The sequence below is a fragment of the Pempheris klunzingeri genome, chromosome 9 (assembly GCF_042242105.1).
Source record: "Pempheris klunzingeri isolate RE-2024b chromosome 9, fPemKlu1.hap1, whole genome shotgun sequence".
Classification (NCBI taxonomy): Eukaryota; Metazoa; Chordata; class Actinopteri; order Acropomatiformes; family Pempheridae; genus Pempheris; species Pempheris klunzingeri.
The window spans coordinates 22,883,028-22,896,354 of NC_092020.1; the positions used below are offsets into that span (position 1 = coordinate 22,883,028).

At 38.5% G+C, this 13,327-nt stretch overlaps 1 protein-coding gene across 1 annotated transcript in view; it reads right to left on the reverse strand.

The window, feature by feature from the left end:
• Nucleotides 1-3,255: 3,255 nt before the first annotated feature.
• rxfp1 (relaxin family peptide receptor 1) overlaps nucleotides 3,256-13,327 on the reverse strand; it is a 52,651-nt gene continuing 42,579 nt past the window's right edge. Inside the window, exons 12-18 of the mRNA XM_070836429.1 lie at nucleotides 13,209-13,280; nucleotides 12,126-12,197; nucleotides 11,620-11,691; nucleotides 10,668-10,897; nucleotides 4,842-5,252; nucleotides 4,420-4,638; nucleotides 3,256-3,674 (exon numbers count right to left, since the gene is read on the reverse strand). Coding sequence (XP_070692530.1) covers nucleotides 3,256-3,674; nucleotides 4,420-4,638; nucleotides 4,842-5,252; nucleotides 10,668-10,897; nucleotides 11,620-11,691; nucleotides 12,126-12,197; nucleotides 13,209-13,280 — 1,495 coding nt within the window. The remainder of the gene's footprint in view (nucleotides 3,675-4,419; nucleotides 4,639-4,841; nucleotides 5,253-10,667; nucleotides 10,898-11,619; nucleotides 11,692-12,125; nucleotides 12,198-13,208; nucleotides 13,281-13,327) is intronic.

The window sequence follows — 13,327 nt, forward strand, 5'->3', positions numbered from 1 at the left end:
CGTAGATCTGTACACTTCACTGTGTGGCTGACTCTCAGTAGATCTGTGATGGTAAAGTGCAAGAATCAGGTATTCAGCGGGTGTTAAGCTGTACAAATCACCTTGTCTTTACTACTGTAGCTTAAAACTTGCACTACAGTTTTTATTTAACTTTGGTTTTAATCTGCACATTACATTTGGTAAACTTGCTACTGTTTATAGTGTATATTACACTTTGTATTTATTTACCTGCAACACACATTTTGTACATTTTTATTTTGCTTATTTATTTGTTTGTATCCATGGTGGTGGTCACTTTAACTTCTACACTATTGTAACACCAGAATTTATATCTATCTATATCTATCTATCTATTGATTTTGTATTCGATTATCCAATTGATTTTTGTTTTAATTCTTTGTTTTAATCTGGGACAGACATATTTTTTGCAGTACATCAAGATAAAAACAGTTTTATTTCCCCAGCATTTTTTTTTAAAGAACTTCATACACTTTGGTAGAGGTTCTGTGTGCGCATAAGAGCAAGAAAAAAAGTACATCAGGAGTACATCACTTGAGCGAAAATAAAATAATAATAAATAGAATAGAATAAATGAGGTTTGCTAGAATGAAATATTACAAGGCTATTCATTCAAAACCTTGAGAAAGTCTGGCATTTAGGGCCTCATGTATTTGGTCCGCAATTTAATACATCTTGTACATCTTGCCAGGGTTTAAAAATAATCTTTTCCATGACACAAATGTTCACTATATCAGTCCATTCATGTAATAAAATAATGTGGAGAACTGGGAGAGCAGACTAGTGATAAATATGCTTTTTAGTACTTTGTGAAACTCTGCACAGAAGGATGTTATCACCAAAAGCTCCCAACTGTTCTAATTGACAAAAGATACGTAATAAATAGGAAGATTTTAAAAGCAAACGCATACATTTTGTTCTAAAATAATATATAAATATGAAATGATGTATTTTACCATTATTTCATTGTTGTATTCTCAGTATATATCAAAGAAACCTATAACACACAGTTTTACAGTTTCATTTGCTAAAAAATGTTTGATTCAGCTTCATAGATGAATAAATAAAATAAACCTAATGGGCTTACAAATAAGTCGACAAGCAGATATGAGGTAGCCACACATATTTATTGTTCACATTTCACTTAAAAAAAAAAAAAGTACAAAAAAATGCATTGTGGGACACAAGTTTATACAACATATAAACTGATAACACATATTTAAAAACATCTGTTCCCGTCAATATTAAATGTCAGCCCCATGATATAATAAATATATATCAGGCAAACTGCTGGAATGTAATGTAAACACAAACGGCACACACAATGTATTCACAAATCATTGCTTAATGTTAATAATTTATTCTCCCCTGTGTTACTGCATGTATGTTATACATTCATACATTTACATTGTCAGACACTGACTTCAGTAGTCCAGCAATTCATTGCACAATGTATGCACAGAAGAGTTCATGATCATTGTACAAATGTCATCACTGCACAGATCACATTGTAAAAAAAGCGTAGTGTGGTGTAGAGATTAATGAGGCAAGGTTGAGTCCCCCATTTCAAACCCCCAGACCAGCTGGGGAATTTCTAGACAGGATGTATAAAAGACAAAATTGCTGTATGTATCTACAACACACTTGCCAAATGTTGTGCTTATACCTGCCCAAAAGTAAGTACATTCTTTGTACATCATATTCGATATATCTCAAATTACATTCAATATTTCCCCCAAAAAACAACAACAAACAAACACTTTTGATGGACTAAAGACTAAATACAGAATAAAAAAGGGCATTTTGTGCCTCCTGGCCTGACTGGATAAGTGCTGAAATTTAGGTTTACTTTGATGTAAAAATGTTCTTTGCTAGTTTCATCTCATATTAATAATGATTCATGCAACCTACTTGCAGCAAAGTACAGCATGAAATGTATTCTGATGTGCCCATTCACCCTTTGAAAAGAGAAAGGCATAAAACAGGGTTGATTCACCATCCAAAGTTCCTCTGTGGATTTGCCCGGCGACTGATAGCACGAAAAACAAGAAACCTAAATGTTGATTATGATTGATTTTTAAAAATGAACTTGATTAGCTGAATTTGGATGGTTTCACAGTTTCTCTTGTCACAGAATGCTCTCAATACATCCTCACTCTCTCCTCAGGGTCTGGAAAGGTTCGTCTATTGTGTTTAATGTAATTTAGATCGATTGGGGGCAGCATAACGAGCCACAGACTGTCAGTGTTGTTGTTTTTGACATTTACAGAGAAAATAAAACTACCCTTCTTGTGCGAACCCTTTGCATTAATATCATACACTAGCATTGTGTCACTGGGTTTACGTCGTCTGCTCCACCACCATAGTTTGATTTATGGCTGCAAACATTATGATACAATGATTTTGTTTTTCTATTTTCTGAATTTTCCATTTCTCTGAAAGAAAGAAATCTGTGTGTACTGATGGTAAAATTACCATTTCATCAAAGGTAAGCACAAAGTTTGAGCACAATATAGTAAGATACATGAAGAAGATTAGAAGCTGTGCTTCAAAGATCCGGAAAAAGTTGGCGAGTGAATCATGAGTACATTTTTTTTGGCAAACTTTCCCTTTCCAAAGTCAAGAGTGATACTCAACAATTATTTTATTGGAATTCAACAACATGAGTTGAGGAGTCTTTGCCACAGAGGGGCGGCCAAACGGTTAATGGAAGCTTTAGTGTATTGGATTCAAACGAAATATAAATGAAATGATAAGTTGTTCAAATTTTACCCTGCAGTATAGTTGAAGATTAATATTCAGCTCAGAAAGGGGACAGAGTATTTCAGAATCATATTTCAGCTTTCAGAAAGAATGATAAAAGAAGCCCTTTAAGAGAAATTCAACCGAGCAATGAAACCAACTGGAACAAAAGCTAAACCATAAGTACTGATAGATATGTTTTCAGAGCCGACGTGTAGTCTTCATCAGAGGAACTGTACTGTCATGTAAGGGATTTCTGCGCTGACTTTACTGCTGCTGTGATGGCTGCTGCTTGGGAAAGATACACACGCTCAGCGGGATTTCCAAAACCACTACTGATGTTTAACCACAAAATGAAGAGCCGTCCCCTTCAAAGACTGTATCTTCAACACTTGGTGAGATAAATGAACCTGAATCACATTTAATCTGTTGAGGTGACTCTTACGACATAACACATAGACTGGTATAAATCTGCTGGTTGACCCCTAAGTGAGTTCATTTGGTTGTATGCATGTGTGAGGGTGTGTGAGTGTGAGTGTGTGTGTGCCGTTGCTTCTGTGGGCACACTGACAGCACTGTATGTTGCCTCTGCTGCTGCTGTGTGCACATGGGAATGTCAACGTGTCCCTCGTTGGTATTTTCCACGGGTGTGAGCTTGGCCAACGTGCCTTTTGTTTCCAGTGGCTGCCCTGCAGCGAGGCCGTGGCTGTTCTCCTGCAGGGGCCACATTTCCTGCCAGGTGAGCGATGGATGATGAGCCGGGTGGCCACTGAGCAGAGGCCTCCTCTGCCTGTAGTTAGCCCATACTTGCAGAATAGTCTCTTTGAAAGGCCTCGTGGTCAGCGTGTAAAGGATGGGGTTAAGGGCGCTGTTGATCGGGAGAATAAATATGACCACCCAGGAGCTGATGGTACCTGCCAAGAGAGAAAAGACACAGACAGAAAGATGTAAAACAACAAAGCTAGTATATAGTCTGTGTTTAACATGGTTATAAGTTTAACATGGTTATAAGTTGGGAGAATATCACTGATGAAAAGCCTTTTTATCCCAACAGGGGGCCTAATTAGAGAGCCACAGCTCACCAGTTAATGTATATTATGGATTCTGCACGACATTAAAATGTCTTTTGGGTATCCAGTGCAAAATAAACACACCAAAGTGGCTACAATTAAATGCTCTTCATGCAGTGATGAATACTCTTTGCAAAACCCTTTAACACTTAGTAGAAAAAACAATATCTTAATTGGAAATTTAACAACATACATAAAATGCAATGCATCCCCCAAAAATCTTCTCTTTTGAGCACTCATCTCCCTGTTGGCTTGAAAGGTCTCTCAAAAGTAAGTAGTTTGGCAGAATACAGCAGTTAAATGTGACTCCAATGACAACCCAGAATCAGGGCAAAAAGTGTGACAAAAACATCTTAAAAAAAAAAACTAGCCAAATAAAAATTGGTGCCATAAACTACTTCTCTGTCGATGATTTGTATGATAAGTACGTTTCAAACAGTTATAGTGTCTGTTAAAACACAGCTAACACACAGATGGCTGCCTGTTCCTGCACAAATGCTGCAAGCTTTTCAGAGCCACACAGTAAATCTACTGAGGGGGCAAATTTGATGCTCAAAATGTTTACATGGTTATAGCACTTCTACTGTACCGGGAATCTCCACCTGCAGCAGTGACAGGATCTTGAGGATGAAAATGGGGATCCAGCAAAGGGAGTCAGTAATGACGATAGAGAAGAAGCGTTTGGCGATGGTCACCTCTTTCTTGATGTGGTTGCTGTATTTAGTGGTCTGAGTCCCTGTTCTCTGGATGTTATAGAACATGCTTGCATAGGATAAGACAATGATGAGGAATGCCACCAAGTTCAGCCCTGCAGAGAGATACGTGGTTAGTTTACCGTACAACTGCAATAGCTCATATTTGCAATAATGATTGGAAATTATAGCAAAGCTATGCATCCACATGATGATACAAATACCATCTCTAAATAATGAGACTGTGCTTGTGAATTGCCAATAGAGGAAAAAAACAGTAAACACAACAAAAAGGACAACTGCAAGAATAAATCCCTACCCAGAAAAATGACAATGGAGTAAACGTGGGCCCAAAGTGTCTCTGGCTGCTCAGAGTGCAGTGGGAAGCAAACTCCATTGGTCCCGTAGAAGTTGCGAAATAGCCCCTTGCAGGCCAGTGGCAGGAAGGCGACAATAAAGCCGAACACCCATATCCCGAAAAGGATGGTGACAGTTCGTCGCCAGCCAGGCGTCAAGTACCGGAAAGGGTAGACGATGCAGATGTATTTCTCCAGAGTGAGGTAAGTGAGGAGAAGGACCGACACTTCAGTGGACAGCATGGCCAAAGAGCCGATGACCTGACACTGACTGCTGTCCATCCAGGCCTGAGCGTGCCGGTTGTACTCGCCACGGAACTTCAGATCGTACGCACCAATCATGAAAAGATAGATGCCCATCAGTCCATCTGCACCTACAATTAAGGAGAGCTCAGTTACAGTTTTGATAAACTGAAGTGTTTACTACTTGAACTTGCTGGAATTTATTTGAACACCGAATAAAGACATCAATGCAACAATGCAATTTCTGCATACACTGTACAGAATATAATCAAACCAAGTACAAGGATGGTTGATCAAAAAGCAAAAATCAAAATAATTCTGCACTAGGCTGCTATTATACAAGCTGAAAATGTAGAATACAGATGAATAAAATTGTATAGTACGCATGAATAATATCAAGATCAGTACACTGAACACAGTACACAGTACACAGTACACAGTACACAGTACACAACCATGAAGAGCAGCTCGACCTTCATCCAAGCCCTGGTGACAACACACATGCAGAAATATAATCAGTGAATGCTACCTTTCAGCCATTCCTGATTCCTATATGATTCCTATACAACAATGGTTTCATGCTGTATAATGCATAGAAATGATCTGTGTACATAGCATATATTGATTTGCATTCATACAGTGAAACACGTCATGAATGAATGCCTCCAAAAGGTGCCTCACTTCAGGCATACGCTTTTATAAGCTGAAGGTTATATAGCAATGTGGGAAAGAGAGTGAAAAGCAGAATGGGCTGCATTTGGCTCATTAATCTTTTCAGCACAGCAAAAGGTCTTAACAGTGTCTCAGAGGACTTTCAAACGATAGCATTTATAGAAATGTGCTTTAAAGTCTCAATCTCAAAGATTCTCGCGCTCGTTCTCTTTGGTGGTGTCTATGGGCATAAACTGTGTTTACAGCTGGGTTTTTCAACTTCACCTCCCTGAGACAATAGTTTGACATTTATGGCAATGTGCTTATTTGATCTCTTGCCAAGACTTGAGATAAGATAAGATATTCCTTTATTAGTCCCACAACAGGGAAACTTACAAGTGTGGATGAGAAGATGAGAAGATTGATGCCACTGTATATGTATCCTATTAGCTTAGTTTAGCGTTGAACACTGGAAACTAAGGGAAACAGCTTGTCAGGATCCACCTCTGAAGCTCACTAATTAGCAAGTTGTAGCTTGTCTGTTTTATGGGGGCAAAAAATGGAGTGTAAAACCTACAATTTACTGATTTATCGTGAGTTTTTGCCGAAGTATTTCTTAACCAGGGGCACTGACTTCCTGGAGTTTGCAATAGATAAATAAATAAATAAAAATACAAATTAAGTAAAAAAAAAAGAGTTTCCACTCTTTATGCAGAGATAATCTAAGCGTCATTTATATAACGGAATATTGTATTTATCTTGTTATCCAGCCAAGAAAGTGAATAATCTTATTATCCACACTTTCAAACCAGTCCTTTAAAATAGCATGATTCATTCTGATGTGAATAAATATCTTTGCGTATGACCAGACATCCTAAAGTGACATGATAAAATACACACTGTACACCCATGTTTCTGCATATCTGATTGCTTTTAACTACACAGATACTTGTGCATCCCGCCTGAAGCCTTTGAACATTTTCATAATCAAAACTCTTGCCTAGAAAAAGCTAAAACAAAACAAAAACATGTATAAATCCCAATCCCACATGTTCTCTTCTACGCCTACTTTCACAATGCTGCTTTAACAATGTTGATCACATTGTTTTGCTGACAGTTTTTCAAAGCAGAAATCTAATTCACAATTTATATCCTCCACAGATTCATCAATCACTACTTTAGTTTGTGTAGGTCTTTGATAATATTGCAAATTCATTTCTCCTTGAACCCTCCTGATAGTAATTCCCTTGATATAGAAGCATACTAATGCCCATCAAAAATAATTTTCAATTTTTCACACTGTACATATCATCATTGAAGACTCCTTGGGGGACTAAAGATCCCTGTTTTTTTTTTTCATCTTCATAATTGCCGTGTGAAAATTGAATGGGACAGTTAAAGCTTTGCTGTGCATAACCTGAAATATTTTCAGACAACTTTTAAAGCTGACACATAGGGTACCTCTCTTTTTGCCTCTTTGGTTGCTTTCGTAATTGTTATTTAGTGGGTGATACAGACACGGCGATGCAGTGTACTTTCATGTGAAATTCTCACAGTACCCACAGTACATCAAAGTGTCAAAGATTAAAGTTGACCTCTGGCAGATTCAACTGAGCTCAAAGTACTCTAACACACGGCCGGGAGGAGAAAGATCTTTTACCCGGTTCGCTAAGATACTGAGTTGATTTACTGTTTTAGAGAAAGAGAAACGTGTTCTGTGAGATAATTGGTAGAAAACATATTAGGAAACAAACACAGAGAGAAAAGACTAATGGGTGATAGATGTGTGAAAGGATATTGAAAAGTATACAGTACAGGCCAAAAGTTTGGACACACCTTCTCATTCAATGCGTTTTCTTTATTTTCATGACTATTTACATTGTAGATTCTCACTGAAGGCATCAAAACTATGAATGAACACATGTGGAATTATGTACTTAACAAAAAAGTGTGAAATAACTGAAAACATGTCTTATATTCTAGTTTCTTCAAAGTAGCCACCCTTTGCTCTGATTACTGCTTTGCACACTCTTGAAATGGTTTTCACTTCACAGGTGTGCCTTGTCAGGGTTACTTAGTGGAATTTCTTGCCTTATTAATGGGGTTGGGACCATCAGTTTTGTTGTGCAGAAGTCAGGTTGATACACAGCCGACAGCCCTATTGGACAACTGTTAGAATTCATATTATGGCAAGAACCAATCAGCTAAGTAAAGAGAAACAAGTGGCCATCATTTCTTGAAATGAAGAAATGAAGGTCAGTCAGTCCGGAAAATTGCAAAAACTTTGAATGTATCCCCAAGTGCAGTCGCAAAAACCATCAAGCGCTACAACGAAACTGGCTCACATGAGGACCGCCCCAGGAAAGGAAGACCAAGAGTCACCTCTGCTGCTGAGGATAAGTTCATCCGAGTCACCAGCCTCAGAAATCGCAAGTTAACAGCAGCTCAGATTAGAGACCAGATGAATGCCACACAGAGCTTGAAGCAGCAGACACATCTCTAGAACAAATGTTAAGAGGAGACTGCGCGAATCAGGCCTTCATGGTCAAATAGCTGCTAGGAAACGACTGCTCAGGAGAGGCAACAAGCAGAAGAGATTTGTTTGGACCAAGAAACACAAGGAATGGACATAAGACGAGTGGAAATCTGTGCTTTGGTCTGATGAGTCCAAATTTGAGATCTTTGGTTCCAACCGTGTCTTTGTGCGACGCAGAAAAGGTGAACGGATGGATTCTACATGCCTGGTTCCCACCGTGAAGCATGGAGGAGGAGGTGTGATGGTGTGGGGGTGCTTTGCTGGTGACACTGTTGGGGATTTATTCAAAATTGAAGGCATACTGAACCAGCATGGCTACCACAGCATCCTGCAGCGACATGCCATCCCATCCGGTTTGCGTTTAGTTGGACCATCATTTATTTTTCAACAGGACAATGACCCCAAACACACCTCCAGGCTGTGTAAGGGCTATTTGACCAAGAAGGAGAGTGATGGAGTGCTGCGCCAGATGACCTGGCCTCCACAGTTACCGGACCTGAACCCAATCGAGATGGTTTGGGGTGAGCTGGACCACAGAGTGAAAGCAAAAGGGCCAACAAATGCTAAGCATCTCTGGGAACTCCTTCAAGACTGTTGGAAAACCATTTCAGGTGACTACCTCTTGAAGCTCATCAAGAGAATGAAAGAGTGTGCAAAGCAGTAAGCAGAGCAAAGGGTGGCTACTTTGAAGAAACTAGAATATGAGACATGTTTTCAGTTATTTCATATTTATATGAATATATATTTCATATTTTTTTAAAGTACATAATTCCACGTGTTCATTCATAGTTTTGATGCCTTCAGTGAGAATCTACAATGTAAATAGTCATGAAAATAAAGAAAAAGCATTGAATGAGAAGGTGTGACCAAACTTTTGGCCTGTACTGTATTTTGAATGACCATGTGTGAGTTTATCTACCAGTCAGGAACAATCATACTGCCACAATACTGCAGACTCAAACACGATCTGCACGCCCCTGCTTTGTCTGCGACTCCCCTCCTTTAATAACTGGAGCTTGAATGAAAAGAAGCAAGAATGAATAATATCTAGATTATTGTGCTAATTATCTTAAGCTTCAATTTGTCTGGTCTCAGTCAGCAGTAATGAGTTTGCGGTGAAAACAGTCCCCACTGACATTCCAGTAATACACTCTTAAAGGTCGACTTATTTAGTGAGTAAGCCTCAAAATAAAAGAAGGAATAAAGTCTGTATGACTTTCATTATGGATACAGCAAGAAAGAGGGCAGATATCCATTGTAACAATGAATTTCTGCTTTGCATAATCTGAGCTCTTTGATTTTAGCTGCCTGGAGACTTACAGTAAGTCCATATAGGATCCTTTGTATTTGACTTGCAGATGTGGAATGCCAGCATACGCATATAGCAATGTATTGTTGTAGACATTTATTTCTCTCTCTCTCTCTCTCTGTGCAGTTACTAGTCAGATGCAAATATCTCTTGGGAATAATAACCATAAAGTCAATATGCACTACCAGGTTTTATACCCGCGTAGATCCACTCAGTTACCTCTAAAGATGAACTTGCTTGCTTTATATTCTCTTCAACAACATACTGTCATGAATTAATTTTCCTCCAAATCAAATGCTATCAACCTGCATATGCCAACAAGTGAGGGAAATTGCATTACATGATGTTAAGCATGAGCGGCTACATCTACTATCAGACCGAGAAGAGCACGCAAATGTGTCCAACTGTACAGCTGTCCATTTTCACCAACAAGCCAGAGCCTCAAGTACAGTCTTTGATTGTCTTCAGGAAACTTTCACGGCTCTTATCTGAATTCCATTACACATTTAAGCAGTAGATAAGGCTGCCAATCCAAACACGACACTGACATATCTCTACTGTAAGCCAATAAATTAATCTAATACAGTGTTTGCAACTTGACTTTGTACGTACTCTGCACATCTTTTATAGTAGATAATGTAGTTATGTAGATGAGTCACGAAAGTGCTGTTATTTAAATCAACCACCGACTTCAATTGACTGTTATCCTTTGTGTTAGTTTTTTCTGTGAATAACTTCAAGGAGTATGTCAATCTTTTTATTCAAATGGCAGCTATCACGTGTTGGAATGATATTTCATTATCATTACATTTAATCTTATTCATAAGGGTGTCTGGCAGTGCGTGTAATGCAAAATCAGTGTTGTTGATAAACAATGATCAGCACATTAGGTACTAATTTCACATTTCCTACCGAGTTTAGAGGTCTGTTTACTTCACAAATAGAAAAACTAGTATTTTACAGCATTTCCACCTCTTAACTGAACTCCAGAGACTATACTCAGATAAATAATAATAAAAACATCCTTCCTATGAATGCAGCGTGACTTACAGCAGAGGGAGATGATGCACATGGCGTGGAGCTTGTTCTCTGATCGAATGTACGAACGCATGCAGATGACGAAGATGTTGCCGAAGCAGGTGGTGGCAGAGACCACCCAGACGAAGACCCTCAGCACGATGTTGGCCAGTAGGTCCTCGAAGGACGAGATGCCGTCAGTGTTGGGTTTGCAGCTGCGCACGTGAGGCGCGTAGCCGCAGTACTGGAATTTCTTGAAGTAGCTGTGAAAACAGATTAAAGAGGACTATCACGGTGAGCAAAGGATAAGGGAATCTATTTATTTACAGCTGCAAGGTGTTTTTTTTTCTTCTTTTTCACTGAGTATGCAGACCAAGAAGAAGAAATAGTCCCGATGAAAACAGTTTTAACTTTATCTGTGGATTATTCAGAGTAACGGGGACACTGTGTCTGTGAAGATATGTAGCTTTTGAAAAATGTCCTTACTAACACTGAAGCCGATATCTCAGAGACAGATATTTCAAAATCTAGACAGATAAAACCAAAAATGTGCATGGCTAGGTTGAATCAAGCTAGACGTTGACAGAGAAATTATTTTATAATTTGGGTGAAGTGCCTGTTTAAAATGAGAAAAATCTTAATCTCAGCACACAATAAGCATTTTACTGGAGTTTGAATGAAACTCTGCTCCTGCCTCTCTGATTGTATACAAGGCTGAAAGGGCATGTATTTTATGGCTGTTGCATCTTTTTCAGGACCACCAGCACGGATGGATCTCAAGCTGTTTTACCCACAAAGACGACGGATTACACTAAGCCTGACTTTATCATCTCCCAGTTGGAAGAGAAGCCTGACAGTCTTGATAAGGCTAGCTCGGGGCTCACCACTAGAAATAACCGTGAGAGGCCTACGGCCGTCATGACAGTCCATACCGAATAATGAGGATCAACAGTAGAAACATACAGCATATGAATAGAGTACTTACATATGAGTCAAGTATTTCAGAGGCTCAAACATCCTCCGTTGTATGTTCTCAATTTCTATCCCTTCTATGCTCCTGAAAAATATAAATACATGCAAGATGCTGAAGAGAGACACAATACAGTATAGTGATTGATGGTTACACAGTATTACAAGAGTCTTCAAAAGCTCAGAGACATTTTCACCAAATGTTCCTCTCACAAAACAGCTTTTCAATGAGTAAATGAAAACATTTATACTGGCCTAAATGGGTTTTCTTTCAATCTTAAAAAGATACTTTTGAATGAGCTCATGTTTGTGTCTCACAAGAAATTATATTTAAACCACATAATATCCAAATGAATGCTGTGACCCTCACAAAATGGAACAACACTGAGAGAATAATAACCTTGTCCTAGCTTTCATTATCCTGTTTGTATGTTCTTCTGCACCTTTTTCCACCACATTTTCTTTGCTCAACAGACTTTTTTTAAGCTGGAGTCATTTCAGTATATAGTAACTTTTACTCACAATGACTTCAGTTTATGCAGCTTGTCAAAGTGGTCAACTTGGAGCTCCAAGATGGGATTGTACGATATATTCCTAGAAAATAAAGATAAGAAACCCATTAGTTTTAATGTATTAGATAACATTAATTCAATTTATCAATTACATAACAATACATTGCACATTATACTTAGTGGGAGGATGTCAAACACATTTCTGCTTATCTGAAACTTGTATTTTTTATGCATCTGGACTGTTTCTTTCAACTCCCACGAGTTTCTTGTACTACCTCCCCCGGCACGTCTTAAAGCTGTGTGCATTATTTCTCTTTAATATGCGACATCTTGTTATCCGCCCGCCACGATGTTTGCTTTCTGTTGGAGATTCAGTACATTCACCGGCAAAAGTTATAATCCTTAAAACATTCATTTTTGAAACTACTATTTACAGGCAGTAATTCTCTCTAGTTGTTAGTGTGCACCTACCTAAGAACGAAGCAGTTACAGGGAAACAACGTGGCAAATACCACCATTACTGCACCATTCTATCTCACTGATAATGGCCTCACTGTTTACTGTCTGAACACCTTGTCAGGGCTGTATAACGCCACTTCTGATGCAAATGGAACAATCTGCTGCTGCTTTACATGAAAAAGGATTCACTTAAAAAGGAAACACATGGTGGATTTTATTGTGCAGCCGGTGTTGCAACCTGCATTGACACTATTGGAACTGCAATCATAAAACAAGACAGTGGTGATTTTGGCATTTTTTTGACTAAGTCCTCAGCAAGGTACCACAGTTTACTGTGCCTGATTGAAATCTTAAGGATTGCAATTTCAAATGACATTTATTTACACATAAATCACAAAACTACATATCCAGTATGCATAAATCAAATTAAATAAAGTTCAGCCAAACACCTAGGGGGGTGTATTTTGTATTTACTTTACTAATTGTATTGAAATTACATCTGCAATAACCCTACTGACAACACTAGTGTCATTCTTTGTCAGAATCAAAAGATAAACTCTATTGAAAAGAGTTTATAATACAGACTTTGTGTGCAGAGTTGTATATCCAGTGTATTTATATAAATAGAACTCACAGTTGGAGCAAATCCCCCAGTAGGACAAAGAGATTGGGAGGGATCGCCACCAGCCTGTTGTTGGATAGATCCCTGCACAGTGAGAGAAATTCTTCAAATCGGTTCCCAAAAATACAAAA